General features: G+C 38.5%; 1 protein-coding gene across 1 annotated transcript in view; it reads left to right on the top strand.

The window, feature by feature from the left end:
* Positions 1-25,053, top strand: part of Ae2 (Anion exchanger 2) — a 237,331-nt gene that overhangs the window by 169,545 nt on the left and 42,733 nt on the right. Inside the window, exons 14-16 of the mRNA XM_067139840.2 lie at positions 5,994-6,188; positions 10,052-10,203; positions 14,379-14,541. Coding sequence (XP_066995941.2) covers positions 5,994-6,188; positions 10,052-10,203; positions 14,379-14,541 — 510 coding nt within the window. The remainder of the gene's footprint in view (positions 1-5,993; positions 6,189-10,051; positions 10,204-14,378; positions 14,542-25,053) is intronic.

Genomic DNA, 25,053 nt, shown 5'->3' on the forward strand with positions numbered 1-25,053 from the left:
TGAACTTCCCAATAACTGCTGCATTCTAGTGAACACTAGATAAATTACAACCTCCAAGCAAGGGACTTTTTTTTTTCTTTTTTTTTTTTTGCCATTTGCTTTACGTCGCACCGACACAGATAGGTATGGCGACGATGGGACAGGAAAGGTCTAGGAATGGGAAGGAAGCAGCCATGGTCTTAATTAAGGCACAGCCCCAGCATTTGCCTGGTGTGAAAATGGGAAACCATGGAAAACCATTTTCAGGGCAGCCGACAGTGGGGTTCGAACCCACTATCTCCCGGATGCGACCTCACAGCTGCACACTCCTAACCGCACGGCCAACTCGCCCGATAGCAAGGGACTAGAACCGTATGGGATATGTGCAGCTGCCTATAAACATGAGCGTAAATCATGCCCATATGATATACGGGCGCCTTCCAAAACCAGGAAAGCAGTGCGCCCGTATCCTGCACGGGATAGTGTTGAAAGTGTTAAGCATTATTGAAAAAAAAAAGCTAAAAGTGAAGAAAAATATGAGTTTTAAACTTTCTATGTAGAAAATCAAACGGCAAAATACTGCAATAAAGTCTGTGCCTACAGTGTTCACTGCCTGACAAAAAAGTTAAGCACCCAAAAGGAGTGGTCCAATATTATCCCATTTCAGTATGCGTGCATACCATTGATGTGTGAGTAAATTATTAGACTTACAAGGATCTGTAATGTGTAGAACAGCCACCAGAGTGCATTCATGATGGCACCATCCTGTTGTCAATAAGTTGTTACCAGTCTACTGCTGTGAGTCAGACATGCGGAGAGGACTACATACAGTACGAAGAACCCGTGCTGTCTCGCAGATGTGCTAGACAGCCTATCCACCAACTGACAGCATTTGACAGAGATCGCACTGTGGGACTGCATAAGGTTGGTTGGTCGTATCGTGCAACTGCCAGGTATGTGGGCCACTCAGATGTCACAGTGGCCCGATGTTGAAATCACTGGGTACATGAGGGCACTCAATCACGTCGTGCAGATTTAGGTCGACCAAGAAACGCCACCTCGAGGGAGGACCATTGTATGGTGTGCCAAGCATTGCGGGATCCCATGACTTCGGCACCCGCCATCCGCAAGCATGTAATGGAAAATCTACAACATTCTGTGAGTTTCCGCACAGTGTCTCGATGACTTGAATCCGCTGGATTGGGGTCCTCTAGCCCCAAGTGTCAGTTGCCATTGACACCAGAACACCAATGCCTACATTTGGAATGGTGCCTTGCCCGGGAGGCATGGACAGAGGACGACTGGCGTCGCATCATGTTCAGTGATGAGTCCTGCTTCTCCATAACCTCCGATGACCATCGGCTGTGGGTTTGGTGGCATCAAGAGCAGAGGGCATATCCTGCCCATATTGTGGAAAGACACACAGGTGTAATCCCTGGCATCATGTTGTGGGGAGCCATAGGATATGTGTTCAGGTCATCTCTAATAGTGCTTCGGCAGACTTTTATGGCACAGCACCCTCGGACTCTGTTCCAACAAGATAATGCACGTCCACACACACAGTATGTGTGTCTATGGGATGCCTAGAGCGTGTTGAGGTCCTCCCATGACCAGCAAGTTCCCCGGATCTCTCCATCACTGAACACGTGGAGATGACATTGGAAGGGCACTCCGTCCCAGTACCAACTTGCGGGATATGGAGAGACAGCTGCAACAACTGTAGACGAATTTGCTTCAGGGGAGGATTCAAAGGCTGTTCGACACCATTCCAAACCGCATAAGGGCATGCATTGCGGCCAGGTGGGGGTGCGACACCCTACTGACCTGGCGCCAATATTCCAGCTGTAACTGCCAATGGCCTTGTCTCTTTCATTCCATATTCCATATTTTATTCAGTTCATTAAAGGCACATGGTCTTTCAGCATATGTAGTTTCATTCACTTTTAACCATTCTTTCTGGGTGCTTAACTTTTTTTTGTCAGGCAGTAATTATAGTGTGGTCAATTATAAGTCTGTTTCCTTGATCGAATGTCGTTATGTCATGTCAACATGACGTGTCCCTTATTGACATTTTAAAAACTGGGTAACCCTAGAATACGGTGTCAGTATAGTAAGACAGCATAAAATGAAAACACAAAAGAACAAGGACAATCTCCTCATCTTATTACACTGCCATCTTTAAAAAGACTGGCTTTCTCTTCATCATTCACAGTTTTTCTGCATCCATTAATTTTCTTTCATTTGTCATCTTTATGTTTACATTTTCTTTCTATGCTCCCTCTCCCCACTCTGACCTCCCGTTGTGTTTACCTTGATGCAAGTGTAATGGACTAGTATAACTTGAAAACAATTCTCTAAACCCATGGGTAAAAAGTAGAAATATCAAGCTCGATTAGTAGGTGTTGTTGTTGTTGTTATTATTATTATTATTATTACTACTTGTGAGGTGGCTATGAAGTTGTTTACATCTATTATTATTATTATTATTATTATTATTATTATTATTATTATTATTATTATTATTATTATTATTATTTACATAGTTATGTATGGACTTTATTTGGTACAAATCTTGGTCGTATCATTTATTATTTGTGTGTTGTATTATCCGTCTTGTGTAACAAAACATGTGAGGTTATGTCACGATACATCAGCTGTATGTATATTAAGACTGTATTGTGATTGACCTACCTAAGGCATTTGATAGGGTAGATCATGGCAGACTACTGGCAAAAATGAGTGCAATTGGACTTGACAAGAGAGTGACTGAATGGGTAGCTATGTTTCTAGAAAATAGAACTCAGAGAATTAGAGTAGGCGAAGCGTTATCTGTCCCTGTAACAATTAAGAGGGGAATTCCTCAAGGCAGTATTATTGGACCTTTATGTTTCCTTATATATATATATCAATGATATGTGTAAAGAAGTGGAATCAGAGATAAGGCTTTTTGCAGATTATGTTATTCTGTACAGAGTATGGTAATAAATAAGTTACAAGATAGTGAGCAACTGCAAAATGACCTCGATAATGTTGTAAGATGGACAGTAGGCAATGGTATGATGATAAACGGGGTTAAAAGTCAGGTTGTGAGTTTCACAAATAGGAAAAGTCCTCTCATTTTTAATTACTGCGTTAATGGGTTGAAAGTTCCTTTTGGGGATCATTGTAATTATATAGGTCTTAATGTAAGGAAAGATCTTCATTGGGGTAATCACATAAATATGATTGTAAATAAAGGGTATAGATCTCTGTACATGGTTATGAGATTATTTAGGGGTTGTAGTAAGGATGTAAAGGAGAGGGCATATAAGTCTCTGGTAAGACCCCAACTACAGTATGGTTCCAGTGTATGGGACCATCACCAGGATTACTTGAGTCAAGAAGTGAAAAAAATCCAAAGGAAAGCAGCTTGATTTGTTTTGGGTGATTTCCCACAAAAGAGTAGCGTTACAAAAATGTTAAAATGTTTGGGCTGGGAAGACTTGGGAGAAACGAGACAAGCTGCTCGACTAAGTGGTATGTTTCAAAAACAATAAAGGTGTTTTTTTATCCACCTATTCAATACTTTTATTTTCACTTATAGTGGTTACATAAACAGACTATCAGTTAAATGGGACATGTTTTGCCCTCAATTTAGGGCATCTTCAGCCTAAAAACAGTCTTCAAGAGTACATCTAATATTAAATATAGAAGCTAAAAGTTTAGCTAGTTACTAAAATTCAGGACATAAAAATGTGAAAAGTGATACATTATACAAACATGTTAATGGAAACACTGTCAATGATTAAACTATAATCTTGTCGGAGACTAAAACTTCTTCCATTAAAATTCTAATTCAAATGATTAATTTAAAATTGTTAGTGGAATACCAAAGTGATAATAACATAATGCCAATGACATGAGGGCGTGAAGACAAGCACAAATATGAATGTCATAAATACAACATGTTCAAGGCCGCTGATGAATTTGTGACCATGAGGTGAAACAGAAGCATCAATTGAATTATTGTAGAAGTGGCCCTTAGCACTGGTAGGCAATATTATTGTCTGAAACCTTGTCAGGAAATGTCAGTAGATACTGGAAAATGTTCTATGTTAGTTGAAAGTTGTTATCTGTTATCAGTGGCGGCTGGTGCAGAAAATCAGTTGTGTGCTGTAACACATCCCCACTCCAAAAAATAAAAATATTTAGAAACACACCGGTATGTGGTTTTCAAGAGGCTCTCCACTGTGTTTTCCATACTGAACAAACACGCAAACAACCCCAACACATATAGACATTCCTCATAAAAAATTATAAAACTATATAATTAAACACACATTCACAGCTGCAATGGCAAAATATTTACGATCTCAAACACTTGGTGTGAGCGCGCAAAAACAGAACTTCCCAATGTTACCAACATCATTGAAATAAAACCAGCAACGTTGTAATGCAAAATTATATGTTATGTTTTTATAGTGTCATTTATAAACTAGACATTTTTAATTAAAGAAAATCAGAATATCATGTCCTTATTTTGACAACGTAAAAAGTACAATTTTTATAGTTCATCGATTTACAAATGTGGCTATGGAATAGGCAGATTGGTAGTATTCTATCCTCTTTGGTATTAAAAGACCTGGCGCAAACAGCTCTGTAGTATTTTGTTTTCCCATTTGCTTTGAGCGATCCCCTCTTGAACACTACCGCTGAGTCAAGAGGGTGCCAGCTGCCACGTTCTCATATCGTTCGTAATGCAAGTGTGACTAGTGCAAGTGCTGCTTCTCTGTGGTCGAACGAAGAATTGCTGTGAAGTGATGTCTTGGCTGTTGTTTCCACAGCCTATCGGAACACATTCTCTTTGTATCGGAAAAGTTTGGCACGCATGCGCAAAAGGCAGAGTGCCTGGTTTCTGGCTAAAGGCTCGCTGAGCTGTGATCGCACAGCACCCGGCATGGAGCTTACCCGTAGTTACCTGGTTGTGAGGGGAATTGAATAATTCCCTATTCTTTGGCTGACGTCTTTTTCAATGCACTGTATTTGATTGTAGATAATATTTTAAAACTAATTTATTTTCCCAATAGGCAATGTGCTGCAGCACTTCAGCACATAAGATACGGCTGCCCCTGTCTGTTATCTACTGTTGTGTTGGTAGCTGCCCTTCTGTTGGCTCTGAGTCCAGCCGCCTGCTCCATAAAGTCCACCAACAAGACACGTTTATGGTACCAAAAAACAGTAGCCATTGTTTTTCTGTTGCTCAGTGTCAGGTTTAAACATTTTGGGCTTGTTTGGAGAAGAAGGATACATCCACTGCTTAGACTGTTCTTTAGTTTCTGGAGTGTCATACAGGACTCCAGGTTTCATCGCCAGTAACGATAGACTTTAAAAACTCTTCCCCATCGCTATGGTAATGTGTGAGAAACATTACGGCTAATGTCATTCGCTGAGTTTTGTGATCGTCAGTCAACATTGCTGGGACTCAATGTGAACAAAGTTTCTGGTTCCTAAATGATGAGTCACAATTGTGTACAGAGAAGACCTTAAAATGTGCGGGATTGCTGTAGAATGTTCACTGATCATGAACCTCCATTTGTGGCAGACAGACAAAGAACTTCAGGAGGCTGTCCTGACCTACATTACCTCACTGGCGGCAGGCTTATTTGGACAAAGAACTTCAGGAGGCTGTCCAGACCTACATTACCTCACTGGCGGCAGACTTATTTGCAGAGGGCATTCGAAGGCTGGTGTCACAATACGACAAATACCTAAACTGTTTTGGCGATTATGTGGAAAAATAAGTATGCAACTACTAAACTTTTAATGATAAAATAGTTTTGTTATGTCAGTGTGTCTTTCTTTTATTGCCCATCGGAGGTTAAAAAAAAGCCTTCATATTATGCATAGGGTGACAGCCTTAACTGCAGGTCAATGATGATTGATTGATTGATTGATTGATTGATTGATTGATTGATTGATTGATTGATTTCTTGTGCTGTGATGATTAACATTTCTGTTTGCTTCATTTGTTACAGTTTTGTATAGAAAATGGTATCAGTTTCCTCACTGTAAGAGTCTATATTGGATTATGGCTGGGTGTCATTGCTCTAGTTGTGGTTTGTTTTGAGGGCAGCGTGCTTGTGAAACTATTCACAAGATTCACAGAAGAGATATTTGCAGCCCTTATCTCGCTCCTGTACATCGTTGAGAGTATGGAGAAGCTTTATGCTGTAAGTATTTGCTATTAATACTAGAATGTATGTCCGACTCCACGTTTAAATTGTTAGTGTGCTGGCCTTAGGTCACAGGGGTCCCGGGTTCGATTCCCGGCAGGGTCAGGAATTTTAACCGTAATTGGTTAACTCCGCTGGCATGGAGACTGGGTGTATGTGTCGTCTTCATCATCATTTCATCTTCATCACGACGTGCAGGTCGCCTACAGGAGTCAAATCGAAAGACCTGCATCTGGAGAGCCAAACTCAACTTGTCCTTGGGCACTCCCGGCACTAAAAGCCATACGCCATTTTATTTTACTAGAATGTATCATTTGGTTAAACAATAATAATCAGGTTATATGAGATGAATGAACATTGCAAATAGAACACAAAGATCAAAAGAGGACATAGTCTTTTCAAGTGTTATACTCTATGACTCAGCTCACCATATTCAAATTTTGGTTGGCTTCTGAAGAATACGTAAGGAATAAGGAAGAAATTAGTTGTACAGCTTTCCATTTTTCTGTACTTCTCAGTGTGTCTTGTTCTTTCCGGAGCAGCTTTTATAGGCTTCTCATGACTTTGAACCAGAACTGGGCAGATCTAAAAATGTATTTGTTACAACAGAAATTTTCTTCATTCATTCAAATTAATATTGTGCATATTAGTGACCATTTTTGCTTAATTTTCTTTTGTTTCATTTGTTATATCAGTTTTTATACAATTCTTAAATCTTATATTTTCAAATATCCGTTTATTTTTAAAAATTTTAATCATCCAGATTATTTGTAATTTGTACTTAATTTTGAAAAGAGTTACATTTTACATTAAAGAATGCTGTTTAACAATGAATTCAAATTTTTATATGAAGTTTTTTTACAATTTGCTTAACGTCGCACTGACAGATAGGTTTTATGGTGACGATGGGATAGCAAAGGACTAGGAGTGGGAAAGAAGCAACCGTGGCCTTAATTAAGGTACAGTCTCAGCATATGCCTGGTGTGAAAATGGGAAGCCAGGTAAAACTACCTTCAGGGCTGCTGACAGTGGGGTTGGAACCCACTATCTCCTGGATGCAAGCTCACAGCTGTGCGCCCCTAACCGCACGGCCAACTTGCCAGGTTATAAACATGACTAAAGTTAATATCTTTTCTGTTATAACAATTCAAAGCAGAAGAAGAAATGCAGCAGATTCCAGTTAATGACCCAGCAGCAGAAAGAAAACTGCATCGCAGAGCATTATTTATTACGGGACTGTAAAGAGCATATAATGGAAAATATTTGGGTTGAGTTGGTGTACCAGAACCACAAAGCAGTTTATCATTTTCCACAGTCTCCTTAACAAAAAACAAAAACAAAAAAATCCAAACCCCTTGGTGCAAGAGCCCGAAGGGCAGTAGCTGCAGATTACAAAGTGTCGTGTGGTCGGCAAGACGAATCCTCCATACTGGGGCCACCATTTAAATGTTTTTCATTGATTTTAATTCCATCTATTTTTGTTTCCATCTCTATAATTGCCTCTTGTATGTACAGTAAGTAAAAAAGAAAATGAGCATGTGGTACTGTATAAGTTCCTAGCAGATACATTGTTCTCAAAAACAATTAAATATGCAAATATAATGTTAGCTGTGCATATTCACAGGATTTTTATCTACATGGGAGGTGAATTATATTTTGTTAATAATTAAAATTAAATCACCAACAAGCCTTTGCAGAATACAGATGCCATGTATTATTATTATTATTATTATTATTATTATTATTATTATTATTATTATTATTATTATTATTATTATTATTATACAGCACTACCAGCAGTTGTACCCATAGTCCACTGGGTTATGTGGTGGTGTCTGACCCATCATCATGGGTTCTATTCCAACCATCCAAAGATAACATTAAACCTGAAAGATTCATTTTCATTTTAGCATCTGCCTATAAAAATAAAACTCTATTACTCCTATAACAGCAGCCCTGCAGTATCTTCCTACAAGGATGTAGAAGCAAAAGGAAGTGAAATACATCACTCTGTTATCTGTATAATTAAGTCAGAAGTATAAGGTGAGGAAGTATATACGATGAGGAACTCGTGTGTCAATTTGGAAACTTCTGGAGAACTCCGAGTCTTTGAGCTATCTCTCTTTTGTCAGCAGTGACGATCTGACGGAGCAAAGCCTAGCACACCTATCCCCCGGTCCCCGCACCCATTGGGCATTCAACAGCAAGCCGCGTGAGGTGAGTCAAGGGGAGAGGGATGCAGCGTGTGGGCTGCAATGTCATTCTCAGATGCCTTACACTCAGAAATACGAGCGACGTATTATCTCATTGTGTTCAAGTTTTGTAAATGGAACAATGTGCTAGAAGCTTACATTATAATGTGCTTTAGATTTCCATCATTCTCATTTGAGGTTTGGGCTTCACCAATAGCCTTGGTAGCCCTCAGTATACGCAACTGATCATGTTTATCATTTTACCTTATCTAACACCAGTCGGGCTGAGGCATTTATGGTACTTCTCCATCTTCCTCTCTCATTCTGTAATTTTTCTTCTGCAATTCTGTTCCTTTCCAGGTTCTTCTTATATTGATCTTGATCAAGTCTCTGGGTCTCACTCTCTTTCCCTCAAACTTAATCTTCATCACCTAATTTTGGGATCCTTCCCTCCTCCATTCTCTTTACATGTTGAAACCATCTTAGTTTATTCCTGTCAATTCCGTCATTCAACTTTCTGCTCCAATTTCCTTCCTACTCTCTTCATTTCTAATTCCCTCTCTTTCATTGTCTTTCTTTGATATCCAATATCGTATGAAGAATTCATACACTGGCAGGATATTTGCATTTGAACCCTATGCTAAATTTTATGACAAACCTGAAATTACTGCTACAATGTATCTGATTCATGCCAGAAACATCTGAAACTCTCTTTCTTCTAAAATAGAGACTTGTTTTAAGTAAGCACACAACCTCCTTAGATACATGTATGCCTACTGTCATTGCCATCCAAAATAGGATTGACTTTCATGGGAATTAAGGAAAGTAATTTTTAAGAACTTAGATTACAAGACATGGATACTGTATTAATTATTTTTAATCTTAGGAAAGATTTTAGGGGAAATATTAATTCAGAATGCAACAGAACTTCTGAGGAATATAATAAAGAATGTCAGGAGTTCAGGGTTAATAGATTGGACTTAAGTTTGTTTAGGGGCTGCCTGGCCGAGGCGGTAAAGGCGTGCTCGGTTCGCCCGGAAGGACGTGGGTTCGAATCCCCGTCAGGAAGTCGTAAAATTTAAGAAATGAGATTTCCACTTCCGGAGGTGCATATGGCCCTGAGGTTCACTCAGCCTACACCAAAAATGAGTACCAGGTTAATTCCTGGGGGCAAAGGCGGCCGGGCATAGAGCTAACCAGTCTACCCCATCACGTGCCGAGGTTAACAATGGTGGAAGTCTTTACCTTCCACTCTTCCAAGGGCCTTCATGGCCTGTACGGAGGTGACTTTGCTTTTACTTAAGTTTGTTTGTTATAAACTCAACATAAAACCAATATTAACCATCCTCCATTGTCAAGTTTTTAGAATGCCCATCTTTGACTTTGTAGAACAGTGGAAGTTCAAGACAATATTCCAGTCCAGCTACTTAGATTAAGGAATAATTCAATTCTGTGTTATTTTTGGACTTGGGAATTATCTCATGAGCTCCTTCAGAAATAGGTCAATTTGTCTGTCTTTTGTCAGTTGATCAATAAATATGTATCCTGCAGCTGGTGTGGATAATGCTGAAAAATGTTTAAAATATTTTTATGATTGTGCAGAGTGATGATCATACCACTTGATCATATTATTTTCTTATCACTGAGTTCATCATTTTTCTGTTGTAGATTTTCAAGAAGCATCCTCTACTACCAAACTACTGCCCCGAGTTGTTATTAAATGAAACCAAATGGTTAGAAAATGGAACAGTGCCAGAAAACAGCACAGAACTGTATACTACCATGTCAGACCCATCAGAATATGATGATGCCACTGTTGGGTAAGTTTACTGTTAACCCCTTAACTGAGCATTAATTTTCCAAATGTTGCATTTTTTTTTTTTTTTTTACTTCACATAATTTTTCATCACTAACAAAATGTTTGAATATTGTCCATGGTTTGGGATTATCCCAAAGTTGGTATTAACCCCACTATTGCCGGTAAAATCAAATCTGTTGCATGGCCCTCCAAACGTAACCCAGTCAGTCTGAACATCTTCAATTTATTCACATTCAGGTCTGTCATCGTGGAATTCATCACTTGATTTGGAAGAATAACGGTCACTTTCACTTTCATTTCAAAGCAAGAGCATTCGCTCAATATCACTGCTAAATTACTTTCTTTGTTTACACTCCGGGGTTATAGCGTGGAAGCCATATTGCTTTGACTGCTGACTACACGGAAAACACATGTGCATGGCCACATGAATTTTACATGGAATACGATATTCCATGGAAATAAAATGTAGCACTTTGTTGCAAACTAAGGCCAATAGATGTCGGAGGTATCTATAAATTTCCGACGCTTATAAGCGGTTGACCCAATCTGTAATAAACACACAAACTTGGATGACGCTTATAAGCGGTTGACGCTGAGAAGGGGTTAAGAGTTGTTACTTTTTCTTTTATTTAGTTATTAACTGTAGTACCCATCATTGATGGGACAATCATATAGCACGTGCATGATTTAATGAGAAACAAAATTGGATGCAGTATGGAACCTTGTTTTACACCAAAGGAGATCTTTTGTAGTTCACTTTTATTCATGCCAATCTGAACATATTGTTGTCGATTTGATAAGAAATCCTTATACCAGATCAATGAGGGACCTCTCACACCTGCCTTTTCCAGTTTGTATATCGTAAGTTCATGGCTAACAGTATCAAAAGCCTTTTTTAAATCAATAAACAACCCAGCAGTCTTGTAACCTTTATCACTATAATTTTGAAGTTCAATTATAATATCCATTATGGTGAGATTCACCCCAGCCTTTTCTCTGAAGCCATATTGCATTTTTTGAGGTAACTAATGAGCCTAACTTTGGCAACAGTTTCTAATATTTTAGATAATTCAGGTGGTACCGAGATGGGTTGGCAGTTTCCTGGGTCGGATCTATCATTCTCTTTGTGTATAGGAACCACTCTAGAGATCTTTAATGAATCAGGGGCAATGCCTATTGCCAAAGAGCAGTTGATAAGTTCAGATATTGGACCAGAGAGTGCTTGAATTACAGATTTTGAGAAGTTTACTGCAAATACCATCGCTAGCAACTGAGTGAGCATGTTTCAGAGAATTGATAATTGCAAACACTTCTTCTGGAGAACATGGTTCTAAGAAAAGGAAATAAGGATGATTGTTGATTGTAGCAGTTCATTCAGGATGTGGAACAATATTTGAGGAAAGTCTTGCAGGGACTGAGATAAAATAATTATTTAGGGCATTGCAAATGTCACTTTTATCTTCAAAACATTAATTCCCTAGCTTGATACGAGCAATATTGATTACTGATTTTGAAGGGTTACCAAGAACTTTCATTTGTTTTCCCAACAAGAAAATAGAATTTTTTCATGACACCTAATAAATAGGGTTGATGACCATGTTGCCCCTATCCTTAAAATGAGCAATAACCATAGCAGTGAAAACTATGACTGGGCCATGACAGGTGATTAGAATGTGGGCGTTCTTCCAGGTGTGCTATTCACACTAGATGGAAGTACTTATCTTTGTAGATTAATTGAAGTAAAATAGAAATGACTAGGGCTCGGGAGTTCATGCATTTTGCATGTTTTTTATTAGGGGTTAAAATGTATGCTTATGCATTATGTGCACGAATTATGGAATTTTGAGTCATTTGAAAATGATGCATATAACTGCATATTTTAGTGATTTTGATAAATGCGTCCGGCTCCATGGCTAAATGGTTAGCGTGCTGGCCTTTGGCCACAGGGGTCCCGGGTTCGATTCCCGGCAGGGTCGGGAATTTTAACCTTGATTGGTTAATTTCTCTGGCACGGGGGCTGGGTGTATGTGTCATCTTCATCATCATTTCATCCTCATCATGACACGCAGGTCTCCTATGGGAGTCAAATCAAAAGACCTGCATCGGGCGAGCCGAACATGTCCTTGGACACTCCCGGCACTAAAAGCCATACGCCATTTCATTTCATTTTGATAAATGCATCATATTTTAATATTTTAGTGCCTATATGGCATATTTTAATCAGTTTAATGGTTTTACAGTATTTTTAATCAGTTTTTTCATCTGGTTGATGTTGGCAGTAATGTTGCGCATGATGATGCAACTTGTCATGTGATGAGGAGTTATGATGTCACGCAGTGAATCCCCTGTTTCATCATCTACCCTCGCGTTTTGTGCTTAGCACTTTAGCAGTCGACTGGCTGTCCATTGAGTCATGTAATGGTGTTGTGAACTGTTTGTGACCAAACTATGTTTCGCATATAAAGTGTCCATTAAAAAGTTCTTTAAGTGCTGAAAATAAGAGCAACTTCGAGTTGTAGATTAACTAATTTACAGCAGGAGTTTTCAGGTGACTTGATATCTACAGATAATAGGGTACTGTTCTGTGGAGCATGTGAGAAAACTATAGAGAGTGAGAAAAGATTTCAAATAGTTCAACACACAAACACAGCAAAACATATGGAGAATTTAACTAGCAAACTCGCAAATAAAGAGCCTGTTCAGAAAGTAGGAAGTAGGATTAGTGAATTTTCTTACAACTTGTGCCAAGCATTTTTAGCTGCTGATATTCCCTTGTATAAAATTAATAACCCCACATTAAAACATTTTCTTGCCAAATACACTCGACAACATGTGCCTCAAGCAAGTACATTGCGTAAGACTTACGTAGGACGTTACAATAACGTATTGTCAAATTTACAAGTTGAATTAGCGGATCAGTTTGTGTGGTTGTCTATTAATGAAATCACTGATTCTGAGGGCCGATTTTTTGCTAATGTAATTGTGGGCGCCTTAAATAAGGAACAAACGACGATACCATATCTTCTTAATATGTGTGAATTGCCGGCCACTAACAATGTAACTGTAACGCAGTGTGTGATGGACTCATTGAAATTATTATGGCCATCTGGAATCAAATACGACCAGCTACTTTTATTTTTTAACGATGTTAAAATCTGGACAAACACTGAAAGGAATTTTTCGTAACTTAATTCATATAACTTGTTTGGCACATGCTCTTAATCGCATTGCTGAGACAGTACGCAATTCTTTCCCATTGGTAGATCAATTTGCCTCTTTCTGTGGAGCAGTTATCATCATTTAAATATGCCCCAATAACATCTTGTGATGTGGAAAAAAAAATGTTCACATTACAAAAGTGTTTTGCGAGACAAGAGATGATGTTTTTCAGATGAAAATGTGTGCAAAGTGATCAATTCATCACTCAGCATTGACAGCGGGACCATTTCTGCTTCAACCTCCAAGGAATAAATGTATGTTTATTATTATCATACTAACCTGACTTGTCTACCGCCATTTTTCATTTTAATAGTGCATATTTATTGGCATATTTTCAATTTTTTTAAGAGCATATTTGCACGCATATTTCTTAGTTTTTTAGGGCATGAATTTCCGAGCCTTAGAAATGACATAACCAAATCAAATTTTGATACAGTCAGCTTGCATTTTAGAACACTTAAATGCTTGAACCATGTCCTCATTTTGGGGCAAAATTCTGGCATCTGATATATCTTAAAATCTATAACAATTGAAGTGGCATTAAATATATAGTTTTAGAAGTAATATGATAGGTCTATTTTCTATTCCATAGAAAACAACTAACAAGTTTAGTATAGCCACTTCACCAATCCCCTGAGTCAAGCCTGGTGCCACACTAAACATGCAAACAACAGTACAGTCTGTCTCAAATGGGAAACTCTTTCCGTAATTGTCATTTTCATGAAGTAAAAGTAATTTGATCTGGCATAAGTGGTATTTACTACAGTGAAATTCTTTGCGGAGCGGGCAGGATAACGCAACATAGCAACTGTTTGGTTGTACACTTCTACGTAGCCTTTCAAGGCCAAAAGTGTTCCCAATTGACTCAGACTTTCATAACATATATTTAAAATTCTACTAATTCATACGAGCTGCTTTAATTTTTTCTCAACTGCCTTTCTGATCTCTTGTGCACAGGTTCACCAATGGGAGCAGACCATCTTTAATGATGAATGCAATGCATCAGGACTTGATTAATCAACCAAATACGGCTTTGTTTTGTCTGATTCTGGCACTGGGTACCTTCTTCATAGCCTACTACTTGCGGCAGTTCCGAAACAGTAAATTCCTTGGAAGGAATGTAAGTATACTACAACTACTACTACTACGACACCACCTTGTTACATACGTGTAGTTTTACAGTGGGTAAGTACAGATCACTGGGAACCGAAACTGAATATTTCTCCGAATTTTTATTCTTACAGAACTGGTTATTCACAACAGAGATCATTAGAGATTCTCATTTAAATATACCATGTACTGTAGACTACCAGTATTATTTCATGTGTAAAATTTTTCAAAGTGGTGGCTTCCATTATTGTTAATATCCACTCATTTTGTAAAAATATCTTGCAATATCGGGTGAAAAGAAAGCTTAGCACTTCTTTCCTTCCTTCTGGTTGAACTTCCCGTTTTTTCAACCATCTTGGTTTTCAGTACTTGTTTCTGTGTCCTGCATCATGCCTAGTAAGTTGGTCTAACAGTCACGATTCCAGTACAAGGGAATAAAAAGGAGCATCTTGGACAAAATCAGAGTACCAGATCTTCTTGTGCTCGGCTATCTTGGACTACACTATTCATGAATGATCCCCAGTTTATTAAGTTCTCACTGGAACCATGTGCACCGTACATTAGAGTTAATCATCATATGAAACCTAAAATGATTTCCACTAGCCTCGGACTTATCAAGATCAATGAGTTTTGTGGAACAAAGGAAACAGAATTTGCTTACCCAACAAACTAATGGGACTGGGTTTGTAAGGAATTACCAATGTTCAGGTAGTGAAATAAGGAAGAACCAGTACGAGATGTTCTTAACCCAGGATCACTATATTTCTAACACACCATCACTCGTGTGTTAGATTTTATCTCACATACACCATTTGCATTTATAATTGTTTATTGCAGTAGAGTAAATTTACAAAACATTTTTATGTGATGTTTGAAATACAGTATTTATTAAGATAAATTAAAATTAATTTCTCTTTACATAAAATATATCTGTGGCTTTCCCATGCTGTCCACAATTTGAACATTTGCACACTTAAGCTGTTTCTTCTGTGTGCCTTTTACATGGGCCTGGAGCAACTGTTACTGAAATTTTGAGTAAAACTAATATTTTTTATGGGACTGTGAAGACATTTTTTTCCTGCAAGTTCATTTCTTGGTAGCTAGTCCACTCTGGAAATTTTTTTTGTTTCTCCTAGAGATGAAAAGAAGGGTTCGATTTGACATGCCTCTGAACAGATGTGGTCTTACGAGGATCAATAACTGAATCGTATGAGAAATTTCCTTCGGGAGCAAATATTCGTATTTGCCTTGTAAATGATTTTTGCATTTATTGCTCAGTTTTTTATAAGGCTGAAGAAGATAGAAAGAGGCCAGTGATTATTTATTCTTGAAACAGAACACTCAGATTTTAAGTGATCCACTATGTCCTTATCATATTATGTGAGGTTATCGAACGTAAATCCCTCACGCTTCTCTGTCTCACCTGAGCTAGGATCAATGGCATTATCATTGTGCATTACGGGTAACATTATGTTCTTTCCCTTTTTTAGATACCAGTGTATATATATATAGGACTGACTGACTGACTGACTGACTGACTGACTGACTGACTGACTGACTGACTGACTGACTGACTGACTGACTGACTGACTGACTGACTGACTGACTGACTGACTGACTGACTGACTGACTGACTGACTGACTGACTGACTGACTGACTGACTGACTGACTGACTGACTGACTGACTGACTGACTGACTGACTGACTGACTGACTGACTGACTGACTGACTGACTGACTGACTGACTGACTGACTGACTGACTGACTGACTGACTGACTGACTGACTGACTGACTGACTGACTGACTGACTGACTGACTGACTGACTGACTGACTGACTGACTGACTGACTGACTGACTGACTGACTGACTGACTGACTGACTGACTGACTGACTGACTGACTGACTGACTGACTGACTGACTGACTGACTGACTGACTGACTGACTGACTGACTGACTGACTGACTGACTGACTGACTGACTGACTGACTGACTGACTGACTGACTGACTGACTGACTGACTGACTGACTGACTGACTGACTGACTGACTGACTGACTGACTGACTGACTGACTGACTGACTGACTGACTGACTGACTGACTGACTGACTGACTGACTGACTGACTGACTGACTGACTGACTGACTGACTGACTGACTGACTGACTGACTGACTGACTGACTGACTGACTGACTGACTGACTGACTGACTGACTGACTGACTGACTGACTGACTGACTGACTGACTGACTGACTGACTGACTGACTGACTGACTGACTGACTGACTGACTGACTGACTGACTGACTGACTGACTGACTGACTGACTGACTGACTGACTGACTGACTGACTGACTGACTGACTGACTGACTGACTGACTGACTGACTGACTGACTGACTGACTGACTGACTGACTGACTGACTGACTGACTGACTGACTGACTGACTGACTGACTGACTGACTGACTGACTGACTGACTGACTGACTGACTGACTGACTGACTGACTGACTGACTGACTGACTGACTGACTGACTGACTGACTGACTGACTGACTGACTGACTGACTGACTGACTGACTGACTGACTGACTGACTGACTGACTGACTGACTGACTGACTGACTGACTGACTGACTGACTGACTGACTGACTGACTGACTGACTGACTGACTGACTGACTGACTGACTGACTGACTGACTGACTGACTGACTGACTGACTGACTGACTGACTGACTGACTGACTGACTGACTGACTGACTGACTGACTGACTGACTGACTGACTGACTGACTGACTGACTGACTGACTGACTGACTGACTGACTGACTGACTGACTGACTGACTGACTGACTGACTGACTGACTGACTGACTGACTGACTGACTGACTGACTGACTGACTGACTGACTGACTGACTGACTGACTGACTGACTGACTGACTGACTGACTGATGGATTCATCATCGCCGAGCCATAACTACTGCACATAAAGGAATTAAATTTAGGGGATACATTCATATTAACATGTAGGTGCTCGCTAAGAGAGGATTTTTGGATATTCCGTCACTAAAGGGGTGAAAAGGGGGGGAGTGAATTTTTAAAATGAGGATATCTAAATCACAAAAACTTAAAAGTTTACAGACATAAAAATTGGTATTTGGAATCTCCTTTAAAAATAAAGAAACACGTATCTTTTTTTGTATTCAGAAAATCCCATTAAGGGGTGTGAAAACTAGAAATCAAGTAGGGGTGACATAAAATTGTTAGTGCTGAACTGTAGGAGTATTGTAAAGAAAGGAACAGAATTAAGTAATTCAACAGATATATACTTACCAGATATTGTAATAGGAGTTGAACCGTGGCTGAGAAATGATATAATGGATGCAGAAATGTTCTTTGCAAGTTGCTTTAGGTCGAACCAACACAGACAGATCTTATGGCGATGATGGTAAAGGAAGGAGCTAGGAGTGGCAAGGAAGCGGCCGTGGCCTTAATTAGGTACAGCCCCAGCATTTGCCTGGTGTGAAAATGGGAAACCACGTAAAAACATCTTCAGGGCTGCCGACAGTGGGGTTCGAACCCACTATCTCCCGAATACTGGATACTGGCCGCAATTAAGCGACTGCAGCAATCGAGCTCGGTCAGAAATTTTCTCACGGAACTGGAGTGTGTGTCGTAGAGATAGGATAGGAATGGTAGGAGGGGGAGTATTCATTCTGGTGAAAGAAGAATTTGTAAGCTACGAAAAAGTTAAAGATGACAAACATGAAATTCTGGGTGTAAGGCTCAGTTCTAGAGATAATAGGCAACTTGATGTCTTTGGAGTGTACAGACCAGAAAAGGGTAGGGCAGACACTGATTCAGGATTATTTGATAAGATAATCAGCTATGTGGGAAACGATAAGGAAAGGAACGTGATTGTAGCGGGTGATTTCAATTTACCAAATGTCAATTGGGAAGATAATGCGAACGACAGGAAGCATGACCAACAAATGGCCAATAAGTTGATATGGGAAGGGCATCTGATTCAGAAAGTGATGGATGCAACTAGAGGGAGGAATATTCTGGATGTGGTGCTGGTAAAACCAGATGAGCTTTATAGAGAAACCGAAGTAATAGATGGTATTAGTGATCACAAAGCTGTTTTTGTGGTAGTTAAAAATAAATGTGAAAGAAAGGAAGATATTAAAATCAGGACTATTAGGCAGTACCATATGGCTGATAAAACAGGCATGAGGGAGCTTTTAAAAAGTAACTACGATCGGTGGAAAACGGTAAATAAAAATGTAAACAGACTCTGGGATGGGTTTAAAGCAACTGTCGAGGAATGTGAAAATAGGTTTGTACCTTTAAATTTGGTAAGGAATGGTGAAGATACACTATATTATAACAGAGAAGTAAAGAGACTAAGAAGGAGGTGCAGGCTGGAAAGAAATAGAGTTAGAAATGGCCGTGGATGTAAGGAGAAATTGAAGGAATTTAATAAGAAATTGAATCTAGCAAAGAAGTCAGCTAAGGATAATGTGTTGGCAAGCATAATTTGAGGTCATACAAATTTTAGTGAAAAATGGAAGAGTATGTATATGTACTTTAAGGCAGAAACAGGTTCCAAGGAGGACATTCCAGGAATCATTAATGAACAAGGGGAGTGTGTATGTGAGGATCTTCAAAAGGCAGAAGTATTCAGTCAGCAGTATCTAAAGATTGTTGGTTACAAGGATAATGTCCAGATAGGGGATGTGAATAATACTAAAGAAGTATTAAAAGTTACCTATGATAACAATGACATTTACAGTAAGATACAAAAGCTGAAAACTAGAAAAGCAGCTGGAATTAATAAGGTTTCAGGGGATATATTAAAGACAATGGGCTGGGATATAGTACCATATCTAAAGTATTTATTTGATTATTGTTTGCATGAAGGAGCTATACCAAATGAATGGAGAGTTGCTATAGTAGCCCCTGTGTTTAAGGAAAGGGTGATAGACATAAAGCTGAAAGTTTGACATGCATTGCATGTAAGCTTTGGGAAAGCATTCTTTCTGATTATATTAGACATGTTTGCAAAATTAATAACTAGTTTGATAGAAGGTAGTTTGGGTTTAGGAAATGTTATTCCACTGAAGCTCAACTTGTAGGATTCCAGCAAGATATAGCAGATATCCTGGATTCGGGAGGTCAATTGGACTGTATCACGATTGACCTATCTAAGGCATTTGATAGGGTAGATCATGGGAGACTACTGGCAAAAATGAGTGCAACTGGACTTGACAAAATAGTGACTGAATGGGTGGCTATATTTTTAGAAAATAGAACTCAAGAGAATTAGAGTAGGCGAAGCTTTATCTGTCCCTGTAATAATTAAGGGGGCAATTCCTCAAGGCAGTGGTATTGGACCTTTATGTTTTCTTATATATATATTTCAATGATATGTGTAAAGACGTGGAATCAGAGATAAGACTTTTTGCAGATGATTTTATTCTGTACCGAGTAATAAATAAGTTACAAGATCGTGAGCAACTGCAAAATGACCTTAATAATGTTGTGAGATGGACAGTAGGCAATGGTATAATGATAAACGGGGTTACAAGTCAGGTTGTGAGTTTCACAAATAGGAAAAGTCCTCTCAGTTTTATTTCCTGTGTTGATGCGGTGAAAGTTATTTTGGGGTTCATTGTAAGTACCCAGGTGTTAATATAAGGTAAGATCGTAATTGGAGTGATCACATAAAATGGATTGTCAATAAAGAGTACAGATCTCTGCCCATGGTTGTAAAGGCATTTACGGGTTGTGGTAAGGATGTAAAGGAGAGGGCATATAAGTCTCTGGTAAGACCCCAACTGGAGTAGGGTTCCAGTGTATGAGACCCTCACCAGGATTACTCGATTCAAGAACTAGGAAAAAATCCAGAGAAAAGCAGCCCAGTGATTTCTAACAAAAGAGAAACATTACATTACAAAATATTGCAAAGTTTGGGCTAGGAAGACTTGTGAGAAAGGAGACGAGCTGCTCGACTAAGGGATGTGTTTGCAAGAAATCAGCTTAATTTCCTGTATCAAATCTTATTTGCATTAAATCAATAAAAGTAAATATGCACCTGAAATATCCCTGAAGCTCATTGCTCTCTTACTGTTGTTATTATTGTGAAAAGAGCTTCCCCAAAATCTTATTATTACGACAATCTACTGTGTCCGTGGAGGGGTATAACGGCAACTGATGCAGCTCACCATCTTCACAGTAGGTTTCCGCAATAAATGGAATTCAAGAGACTCATTTTTATAAAATTAAAACAAACGACAACATTCGTCTTGGAAAAGTGCAGTTGAAGATTAAATTTTTGTGATAAATCAGAACATCGACAAAAATATATATTTTTCAAAAACTTTTTAAATAATATACAGCTAGGAAACAAGACTTCATAGTGAACAAAAGTCTGCAAAAAAAAGAAGACATCTGTTCAAGTGAGTAGAAGTTGTTTCAAAATAGGTTAGAACAAAGTAGATCCATTTCCCTTCCCATTTCTCTGCCCCACTCAACCCTCCTCACAGATTTGAATTGTATTTTTCTTTTAAATTCAAATAGTTTTTAAGCATAACAAGGTACTTTTTATGATGTTTCTTGAGAAGATGAAATTTTTTTTGTAATTTCATCTATGCATTGTAACATTCGAACGAAACATGTACTATAAATAATTAATTTGCTTAAAGCAGTTATAAGTATCAAATAAGGTGGATATTTACGTTTATTGATTTAATGTTAGTAGTATGTTCCGAGCTGTCAGTGGAAAGACGGGGTGGAATGACATTTGTAGACGAATAAGTTTTGAGTGGTGTCTTAAAAAGTAGGAAAGATCACAATATGAAGGGAAGTTAGAATTCAAGAGGAAAAATGTTGGCAAATATTAATTTATAGAGGGGGGAGTTAGGGATTGGAATAACTTACCAAGGGAGATGTTCAATGAATTTCCAATTTCTTTGCAATCATTTAAGAAAAGGCTAGGAAAACAACAGATAGGGAATCTGCCACCTGAGCAGCTGCCCTAAATGCAGATCAGTAGTGATTGATTGATTGATTGATTCATTCATTCATTCATTGATTGATTGATTGATTGATTGATTGATGGATGGATGTTAAAATATGGTAGTGATGAAAGTGTTAATAACAGAATGATATGTTCCATTCTGCAAGAACATCTTCAGATTCAACCAAATTTCTTTTATAACATGTGTATATGGAGCCTGTCTAGAAGTCAGGAGTCATGAGGATCCATAGGGACAGACTGTTCATGAGGCTGATGCTTGAAACAGGGATAGGAGATATCACGATTTTGCCAAGGTAACACAAAGAATAAGATATGGAATTTGAAGAAACAATTTTATTGACAAAGAAAAGATCAAAAGTAAAGAAAATTTATGTTGGTGAGGAATCCACTAATCATGGATAGTAGTATAGTACATGAGACTGAATCAAGTTGCAGCAATGTTAATACAGTGATCTCGCAGTTGTGATCAACATTTTTCTGTAACAGTGGCAGTGATTGTGGGGGGCAGTTGCCTCTCCACATTGTGGAGAAAAAAATCAGTTAACACAGTTAACCGATTCGTACAGCACCACAGCAAGGGAGGATGGTTGTCTAGTAGTATTACCTTTTAAAACTGTAATCACGACCACCACCCCCACCACCGCCATATCAAGTAGTGGAGACGCACAGTAGCGTGTAGAAGCACGCTTAGTATGTAATGGCGCAAAACCTTAGTTGTGCACTAAATCAGTTTTGTATGCGGACTAGTCCATATGCTGCAGCATGCCTGAGAGGGGAGGAATGTTCACTTCGCTAGTTGCTACGGAAGTGTTCATGTCGGCTCCTGGCAACTATGTTAGGGTGACAAAGCTTCATTTTGCTCCCAATAGCTCAGCAGTAGTTAATAATCTCCACTACCTTCCTTCGTCTACTTTCCCCTCAAGCTAAGGGCTTCCAGCATGTTTGTAACATGCTATAATAATTGGACTTCTATCATGTGCTGTGAAGAACGGAAACAGGGGTATACTTTTGCCAAAGTCATGGTCAATGAGATATGTTTCACTCGCCTGCCATGCGCACTCGTCAGTCTGGCATTCTCACTCAGTCAATGCGTCTGTGTAGTTCTAGCTAGTGTCTTTCTTTCTTAGTGTGTAGCCAAATTATAGATTTTTTTAAATTTTTAATGTATAATCATGCCATACTTCTATTTAATTTAATACATGTGTAATTGTTCCTTTTGTGAAAGTTTTATTGTATAGGTAGTACTGCATAAAAGTATCAAAACTATTATTACCGCAGTTAAGTTTTAAAGTGTCAACCTTTACTTCTCTGTCAAAATTTGCTCAGAAAGCATCAAACACTTATCTGCCCCCCACCGACCACGTCCCCCAGACCACTGGTACTTTTGTTGTTGTTGTTGTTGTTGTTGTTGTTGTTGTCTACAAATGTTTGTGGCTCCCCACTTTTAATTCCCAGTTGCCGCTAGTGTTTTGTGAGAAAGAAGTCAGCTACCAGACAAAGCTATCATTATACTGGTCTGTTTTCAGACCAACTTTGCTTTATTGAAGTGATATGTGGGTGACCATGCTCGATAGCTGCAGTCGCTTAAGTGCGGCCAGTATCCAGTAACAACAATTATAATGGGAAATTATTTATTGTCCACCTATTCAATACTATCCATCTATTAGGTGGTTACAGTTTCATACAATTATATCTCTTTATGGGACATGGTTTGCTCATTTAATGAGCATCTTCAGCCTTAACTTAATCTTAAAATGATGACCTTGAACAATAGTGAACATATTAAAAAGTCAATTGTCAGTATTAAAATATCACCATAGTCTCTAAAAACTAAATTACATCTAAAAAAAAAGAGACGATACTAAACACTTCATAAAACATGATAACTTGAGTGATTGGAATTATCACATTGTCAATCCAAAGCCTTGTGTCTGAAACTAATAATAGATCTTCATCTTATAGACAGTAGTAAGCTTTTATAATCCCAAAACTGCTAGACGGTAAACTCCAATCTTACGGAAACGAAACTGAACACAAAACTTATTTGACGTAGTGTATCTGAGATATATGTATTAATCTAGAGGTCATCATGATGAACTGTGAATACACTAGAAATCATATTGCCTTAAGACACAACAGGCAGAATGTAGAATGTGTGTGGAAGCCAAAAGTAGGACCCGGTTGAAGTTGCTGTCAAACTTATTTTCAGTGTAGATAAAAGGTTGTGTTACGCAGTTTACAAAGTATAAAGCTTCATGTTTGATCTTCAAATGTGTTAAACGGATAGTGGGATCTGTAATGAAAAAAGAAAACTTGATGTTGTGGGTGATGTAATTTTAATACTGACGATTGACTTTTTAATATGTTCACTATTTTTCAAGGTCATCATTTTAAGATTAAGTTAAGGCTAAAGATGCTCATTAAATGAGCGAAACATGTCCCATAAAGAGATATAATTGTATGAAACTGTAACCACCTAATGGGTGGATAGTATTGAATAGGTGGGCAATAAATAATTTCCTATTATCAGATTAACCATAAGGATAATGACCTGTAACAGTATCCAGTATTTGGGAGATAGTGGGTTCAAACCCCACTGTCGGCAGTCCTGAAGATGGTTTTCTGTAATATCCCATTTTCACACCAGGCAAATGCTGGGACTGTACCTTAATTAAGGCCACGGCCACTTCCTGCCCACTCCTAGCCCTTTCTAATTCTATCATCACCAAAAGACCCATATGTGTCGGTGCAACGTAAAACAAATTGTTAAAAAAATTTAAATGTGGGTGGATTCAGGACATCTTATGCATAAGTTAAAAGTAACAGACATTAAAGTAGCAAGAATGATCGCTGGAACAAACAGGTGGGAACAGTGGCAGGAGTATACTTGGAATGAGTAGATAAAGGCTAAGTTAGGAATGAACTCAGTGAATGAAGCAGTACACACAAACCAGCTTTGGTGGTGGGTTATGTGAGGTAAATGAAGGAAGACAAGTTACCTAGGAGAATAATTGACTGTCAGTCATAAATTGTAAGAGAAGTTGAGGGAGACCAAGACGGTGATAGTTACACTTAGTTTCCAGTGATTTAATACATTGAACACTGGCATATTTATAATGTGTCAGTTGCTGTATACTGTTCATTTTAGCCATATTTTGAGGCTTTATAACTTCCTGAGCTAAATAAATTATTCTTTTTGTACTTAAACTATAATTATCTGGCTCAGCACTGAACTCATTTGGTTCTTTCATTTCTGACACTGCAATATGAAGGGGGGCCAATATACAGGGTTTATATTTTAATTTTTTATGTATTCATTTATTTCAAAACATGCCTGTAATTAATTTTGTTCAAATCCACATGAAAAATTATTACATTAGCATTAATATGCTATCCAAAGGAAAGAGAAATGTGATTGGTAAAAACAATCCTCTTTCTAAGGTCCCCATTAAGAAAATGTTGACTTTGTGTGATGAAGTTCA

Source organism: Anabrus simplex, chromosome 2 (assembly GCF_040414725.1).
Source record: "Anabrus simplex isolate iqAnaSimp1 chromosome 2, ASM4041472v1, whole genome shotgun sequence".
Classification (NCBI taxonomy): domain Eukaryota; kingdom Metazoa; phylum Arthropoda; class Insecta; order Orthoptera; family Tettigoniidae; genus Anabrus; species Anabrus simplex.